Below are 7,031 nucleotides of genomic sequence, written 5' to 3' on the forward strand. Positions count from 1 at the left end.
AAGACCAAGCGGAGAAACGTAATCACGCATTCGCGCATTGACAGCGGATCGAGCGAAATGTCACGCTATGCGAAAGGCGCGCACGTACATATTTCGCTCGGTAATAACAGCTGCGTTTCCTCTGAGACAGTTGTAAACAAACTTCTAAATGAGTACAGAAAAAAAAAAAGATTTTCTTTCGGCCGGCGCTAAAGTTGCTCCTCGTCGAAGAACTATAAGCAATGACAGCGAAGCGATGGATGCAGCAATGTAATCTGCAGTGGCGCGGCTGTAACAACGACATCGAGAGAAGCGAATACTAGAGCAACGACGGTACTAGCAACAACTTCAACTGCATTGACACAGCGGCAAGGATGGCAGCAGGAGCGACGACAGCAATGTCACAGACGTAATAACGTCAGCAACAAGCTGCGACAACGACATACGCAGCGACAGCTCTGTATATCAACGACACCGATAGCAGTGAAACACATCAATGACAGCAGCAACGACTTCGAATAAAGTGACACAGCGATGATAAACAGCACCGACAGCGACGCAATAGAGTGGCGGCACGAAAACCATGAAAAATAGAGAGCAGCGGCCCAAAAGCGACCAGGCGTTGAGACAATTAAGCTCAGGCAATAAAATCAAGCTTGGGGAAGTCTATAGATCGGTGACTTCGGCAAGTCTAGCGCACTTCCCGTATAAGAGCGCGTGGGCCGAGCGGACGCGTCAACGAGCCTTACGTGCACGCAACAAACAAACGTCCAGATGCGCGCGCGTCGCTTGCAGATCGGCTAATCCTTGCCGGAAGCGCGAAACAAAAGAAAACGAAAAAAAAAAGCAGAAAAGTCTCCGCGGCGTGGCGGTCGCGAAAGCCGGCGATCTGACCGGCGAGAAAGACAGAAGCCACGGAGTCGCGCACACGGACGTCACAACAACCCGAGCAATGGCGGCTGCGGCCGCCCCACAGGCATTATATACACACAAAGCGGCAGTGAATTCTGCCACGACTTAAAACCAGAAATAGTGTGCGCCCCTTCCACACACACATACAACATTGCGAACATTGTCCTGTTATTGATTATACCGCACAAAAGCGGTGCATGCGAACAATGGGGCTTCGGAAGAAGCTGTTTTTTCTGCATACTAATCGGCAACAAAATAACGGAGTCGCGTTGCGTCGTGTAGCAGAAGTCGCGGCAGACGACGTCGGCAGCTCTCGCGACTTCTTGAAGAAGGTCACTGCGATCACGCCAAGAACGTTAACTCTTAGTGACTTAACTATCAACGCAGACGCCTACAGCAGCCCAAAGGTCCTTCAAGCATCCTAACTTCATGGCCCGAAACATCGAAAACCAGCGAGACAATCAGAAAACCGCGAAAATATCGAATTGAACAAGAGCAGTGCGGTTGCAGACGACAGCTCTTGAAAGCCTTCTGTTTTTACGAGACAGAAGGAAAAAAAATGTCGCAGCAGACGACAACAGCACTGCCCGCAAGTTCCCGAAAAGACAACTCTGATCGCCATGGAAACGGTTAAACTATAGCTTCATTGTTAGGCAAACTATATCACTGTTAGTGTCAGGACAAATATGGAGGTACTATAGTAACACGCTAGCAAACAACACATACAGTACTCATGGATTGAAACGTGAAAAATTAGGGCTAAGTAATGCACGTACTTTCGTTTCTAGCGTGTACAGTTCGTGTTATATCGTCGTAACTTTGACTCGAACAGTTGCCTCAGAGCAAACATTACCTTTAGCGGCCATATTTGCAGCGTCATGGCGCGCTTATCACGAGCAATTGCTCATAGCAGTCGTTATAATAAAATAAAAAAAAAAACAACGTCGCGTTTCAATCTTGGTACTGAACAAACGACACCTACAGCAGCAGTGTAGAAGAAACGTGCAGACGACGGCTTTCGTGTGTTTCCTTGCAAAGCCGGAGTTAATCAAAACCGATGAACATTTTAAGTAAGCCTCCCTTAATACGGTCGATTTCCTGCGAACTTGAAAGGTTAAATCGGGAAGCACCGAACGACTGCACGACGTCGCGAACAGCCACCGCACTAATCAAACCAGCATTCATCACCACCCTCGGCTAACTATGATCACTACGTTAACTATACGTAATCATGTACAACGTATCAATTACGCTGCGGTGGGTTTCTTATATATAGATCAAAATTCTTATCTGAGCGCCGGGAAATGAAATTATAACATTTAGCAGAAGTTCCGATAAGCAGAGGAGAGGTTTAAGTCGTAGATAGTTCGAGAACCCATTCAATTGCATGCATTTTAATGAAATGTTTACTTGATTGGTTTCGCATCGAATATTTCAAACATTTTGCACTATAGTGTACTCACTGATGTCATTAATAATTGTGAACAATTAAGTGCTTCTAAATTTTATTGATCTCAGCTTCGTTCAGCAATCGTGGTATTATTTCTCGAACTAATGCAGCCGTAAAAATAAATACATATAAAAACATCGGTCACTGCCGACGGTCAAGAACATTGCAAGAATGCTTTCGTTTTCAAGGTGTCAACGCAAACGCGTCATAAGAGAAAAAGGGAAAGGAACAAGTGCAGACACTACAGAAGCGATGACCGCTGCACCGTTTTTTCTTTGCCTCGTCCACTCCACTCGTTCTTTCTTCCTGCTTAAAGGAGGCGACGCGTAACAGTGTAAACAACCGTGACCCCTCGCAAGATGCGTGCAGTGCCGCGGCGCTCGCCAGCACAAGGACACGCCGTTTCTGCGAACGTTGCGTTACCGTCCGACGCTTATGCAAACCTCACTTCACCGTCACTTTATCCGGTTCTAACGAGAATAAAAAGACAACGAAAAAGGGTCTTCGGTTTCCTACTAACTCGGCAAGTCTTTTTTATTTCTATTTTATTTTATAAAGGACGTTTCGTTGCCGCAAAACCGCCGCCGTGCACTTTCAAGAGTCGACGTTTTTCACTGTTATTCGCTCGTTCCCGTTTTAATAGACGGCGGCCTCTTCAACCACGCTACCTGCTCAGGGTTATCATCCGCTCGTCGTTATCAGTTGTGAAAAATCTTGAAGAGGACATGCTTGGAAAGAGAACCACGCTATATCTTCCAGACAAAAAGAGGTGCGTAGGTAGATATATATGAAGGTAGATAGATGTGCAGAACGATATACAGGTATATACACAGATATGTAGATCGGTATGTAGATCTGTGAGTAGACTGAGAAATGAACAGACAGACAGACAGACAGACAGACAGACAGACAGACAGACAGACAGACAGACAGACAGACAGACAGACAGACAGACAGACAGACAGATAGATAGATAGATAGATAGATAGATAGATAGATAGATAGATAGATAGATAGATAGATAGATAGATAGATAGATAGATAGATAGATAGATAGATAGATAGATAGATAGATAGATAGATAGATAGATAGATAGATAGATAGATAGATATGCGTGCTATAGCACCTCGCGTGGCAGATGAATAAGGTTAATAGAACGCACTGTCAAATGATGTCAAATCGCCACGACTGAACGACGCATGCGCGACAGATGTCCCCCCGCCCCCTCTTTCGTATTTCGCTCGCACGAGGAGCGAACTTCCGCAAGCCACAATAAAATGACGAAAACGCAAAAAAAAAAAGAAAAGAATGACGGGATCGCCGTGGAAGAGAGACAACCGTCGGGCCAGAGTTTTGAAGCGCGAGCTGTTTTTCGCGACGGCCGCAGTGTCATTACATTAAATAACTGCAACGGCTCGCACGAGATAACAGCGCGACGGCGCCACAGAAAAAAGTGGATCTAGGTGGCGTAGTATAAGTGTTGCGCACGCCGGCATTTTGTGGCTGCCGCTGTCGGGCGCGGGAGATAGCGAACTCTCCTCTTTGCGTCACAGGCACCGGCCGACCGACCGACCGACCGACACTCCACGCGGCGTGTACTGGAGCTGTCAAGGGCGACGCTAGGAGGGGGGGTCGGGGGTTTCTGGCAGAACGTCAGCACGCGGTTGCGACCGTACAGACAGACAGACACAGACATATACAGACAGACAAGTACAGACAGACAGACAGACAGACAGACAGACAGATAGATAGATAGATAGATAGATAGATAGATAGATAGATAGATAGATAGATAGATAGATAGATAGATAGATAGATAGATAGATAGATAGATAGATAGATAGATAGATAGATAGATAGATCTGCGAACTATCGCACCCCCTGTGGCAGATGAATAATCTGTACAGAAAGCAATTATGTCAAATCGTGACGACTGAACGACGCATGTGCGACAGATGTCCCTCTGTCTCTGGCTCACAGGAGGCGCGAAATTCACCGGCATTTTGTGGCTGCCGCTGTCGGGGCGGGAGATAGCGAACTCCCCTCCTTTTTGCGTCACAGACACCGGCCGACACTCCATGCCGCGTGTACTGGAGCTGTCAAGGGCGACGCTGGGGGCGGAGGGGGGGGGGGGGCGGGTAGGAGGTTCTGGCAGAATGTCAGCACGCGGTCGCGACTCGTACCAACCGACAGAGCGGAAAAGCAAAGAAACGCTAAAACGCGGAAAAGGGAAGTGCTCTCGTCTCCCGCGTGTCAAACTTCCCTGGTGTGCAACGGAATCGACGACAGAGAAATCGGGGTCACAAAAAGAAAAGCGCGCCGCTTTTCCCCTTTCTCTTTCTTTCTGGCTGCCGAAACGTCGCTAAGGAAAGGACCTTGAAAGCGAATCTCTTGCGCACGAGGCGGTATTATGGTACATACGTCAAACGACGCGCTCATCCAACTCGCAAACGGCGGGTATTTATTGAACGAGCGCCTCCCTAGCCGCAAAACCGGGAAGTCATCACGAAGCGGACAAAGTAAGAAAAGCGAACGTGTTAATGGTTTATATACATATTCAAACGGGTACTGCCGTATCTCGCTTGCGAGCACGTGTTAAGAAATGCGCAGTAGTAGAAACGTGTGCATGAAGCCTCAGGAAGGGGGGGCACGAGAACATAAGGAGAAGAGGTTGGTAAAAGAACGCAGCGTATTTGAATGCCAGAAGCAGAACTGCCGAGGATCTGAGGTAGAGACATGCCATTTTGTCGATATTCGTCGCTAGGAGGAAGAACAAAAACGACACGCCGCCGCTGCCTCCTTCGTGGCGGCTCCACAGCAGCCGTCAAACGCGCTAATGTCAAGTGTCAAAACGGCGGTTTGACATTTGGCGGCCGCTCGGCAATGTATTTGTCTCTTAACTGTTACAACGTTGGCACGGTTATTTCGAAAAACAAAAGAGAGGCACATAAGGAGAGACAGTTGCAGACGAACACATATCGTCTGCTTCAACTAAGAGAGGGACGGTTGCAGACGATAACGTTTCGTCTGCTCAGACCACATCCAGAAGGACGGTTGCAGACGAATTACCTGCCGTCTGCTTAAACGTATTCGTTCCTTTTTGATCTCGAAGCGCGCGGGAAAGCCCGAGAACAGACGGCCGACGTTTCGAACTTGACACGGCAGCACGTGGTCGCATCGAGGCCAGACCGGAGTTCCGCGAGAACACTTCTTTTGCCGAAAAGATTCACTCACCTCTCTTGGACTTCATCCTCAGGGTGCAGTCGTCGAGGCAAATAAAAAAAAAAAAAAGCACACTCCCCCACACAAGAGTCACGGGCTCGTTGTTCCAGCTACTATTCCCATGTTGAAGTGGCGCGCTGCTCAGCTCCTGCTGTCGCTGCGACGACTCTTCTGCCAATCCAGGGCGGCACACGCGAGATCTCAGAGCGCGGGGCGCGTTAACGGTCGTCGAGCGGCGCCTGGCGTCGTCTGCTGCGCTCGCGGCGGTTGCAGCGGCAACGGCGGCGGCGTTGCGCCAAAAGTGCGGCTCGGTTCGCGCGGCTTCCCTCGTGCTTCAAGCGCCGAGAGCGCCGTCGCACATACACACAGCGCCAGCGGCGAAGCCGGCTTCGCTGCAGCGTCCCAGTAGACCGTTGCTGGGGGAAAAAAACGCCTCGCCTCTCCCATCCGCTGCAGCAGACGACAGCGAAAGCAGACGACATCAGCGAAGCCTAACGACGCCTGCAGCGCCACCGCCGCAGCGGCAGCAGACGATTCGCAACAGGTGCGCACGTAGCAGACGACGCGGCCGCCCCTACCTGCGCCGTTGGCAACGGAATATGCCGACGGAAAAGCCTACTTTCTGGATCCGCTTCTCGCCTGCGAATCTAGTATTACTCGTGTTACGCTTTGAACGAGGTCGGCGATGCACGCTGCAGCGTTGCGTACCGCCACTGCGACAGTGTTGCTTTCATCACCGAAACACCGTGACAGCGGCAACAACAACGGCATTCTGTGTGTCTCTTTTTCGTACGTCATCACAGTCGATCAGTGAAGCCGAGTTGTTACGTTCGCGCGTCAGCGACAACCTTGTCTAACTGCGGCAGCGGTCCAAAAAAAAAAAGGTGCGTTATAGATAACGTCAAATGATTTGTGAACTTCGTCGGGTAGTGTATAAACATAATGTGTTATTTTTAGCCCTGCCATTTGTACGTATCGGTGTCATTAAGACAATCATTCCGTATGTGACGTGCGTCATGACAGCACAGCTGCGAACATCAAGAATTGTCGCATTCGCATAGTCCGGTATCCATGGTTAAACTTGAGTGTACGCAACAAGAGAACTTGTCACCTTATTCTGTAAGAACACCTTGACAAAATTTATTTACTAAATACAAAAACTGTGAATTGTGTACGTACGGTATTCCCCACTCGTATACTTTGAAGGGAAGTGAAAAAAGGTTATCTAAAACAGGAACTCACATCCCGCTTGCTTGAGCAACATGGGCGTCTGCTTCGCGCTACCGAAGACAGACGACAGACCAACAAACCAATGAAGCAGACGACAAACCAACGCCAACGTTTTATGTGTGTCAGCGGACACGCTTAGCTTGCTCTCGCGTCGCGTGCGCGCCACGTGAAAGTTGTTCGCTCACATTTGTGACGTCACGGTGCTATAATATAGGTCAGATAACCGCTTCGCTAGGA

The 7,031-nt window shown here is 49.1% G+C and overlaps 1 protein-coding gene across 1 annotated transcript in view; it reads right to left on the bottom strand.

Annotated features, from left to right (window-relative positions):
- LOC119407109 (homeobox protein TGIF2) overlaps positions 1-5,953 on the bottom strand; it is a 132,197-nt gene extending 126,244 nt beyond the window's left edge. Inside the window, exon 1 of the mRNA XM_037673965.2 lies at positions 5,577-5,953. Coding sequence (XP_037529893.1) covers positions 5,577-5,592 — 16 coding nt within the window. The 5' untranslated portion in view covers positions 5,593-5,953. The remainder of the gene's footprint in view (positions 1-5,576) is intronic.
- Between the last annotated feature and the right edge of the window lie 1,078 nt (positions 5,954-7,031).

This window comes from Rhipicephalus sanguineus, chromosome 10, assembly GCF_013339695.2.
Source record: "Rhipicephalus sanguineus isolate Rsan-2018 chromosome 10, BIME_Rsan_1.4, whole genome shotgun sequence".
In the NCBI taxonomy this organism is placed as follows: domain Eukaryota; kingdom Metazoa; phylum Arthropoda; class Arachnida; order Ixodida; family Ixodidae; genus Rhipicephalus; species Rhipicephalus sanguineus.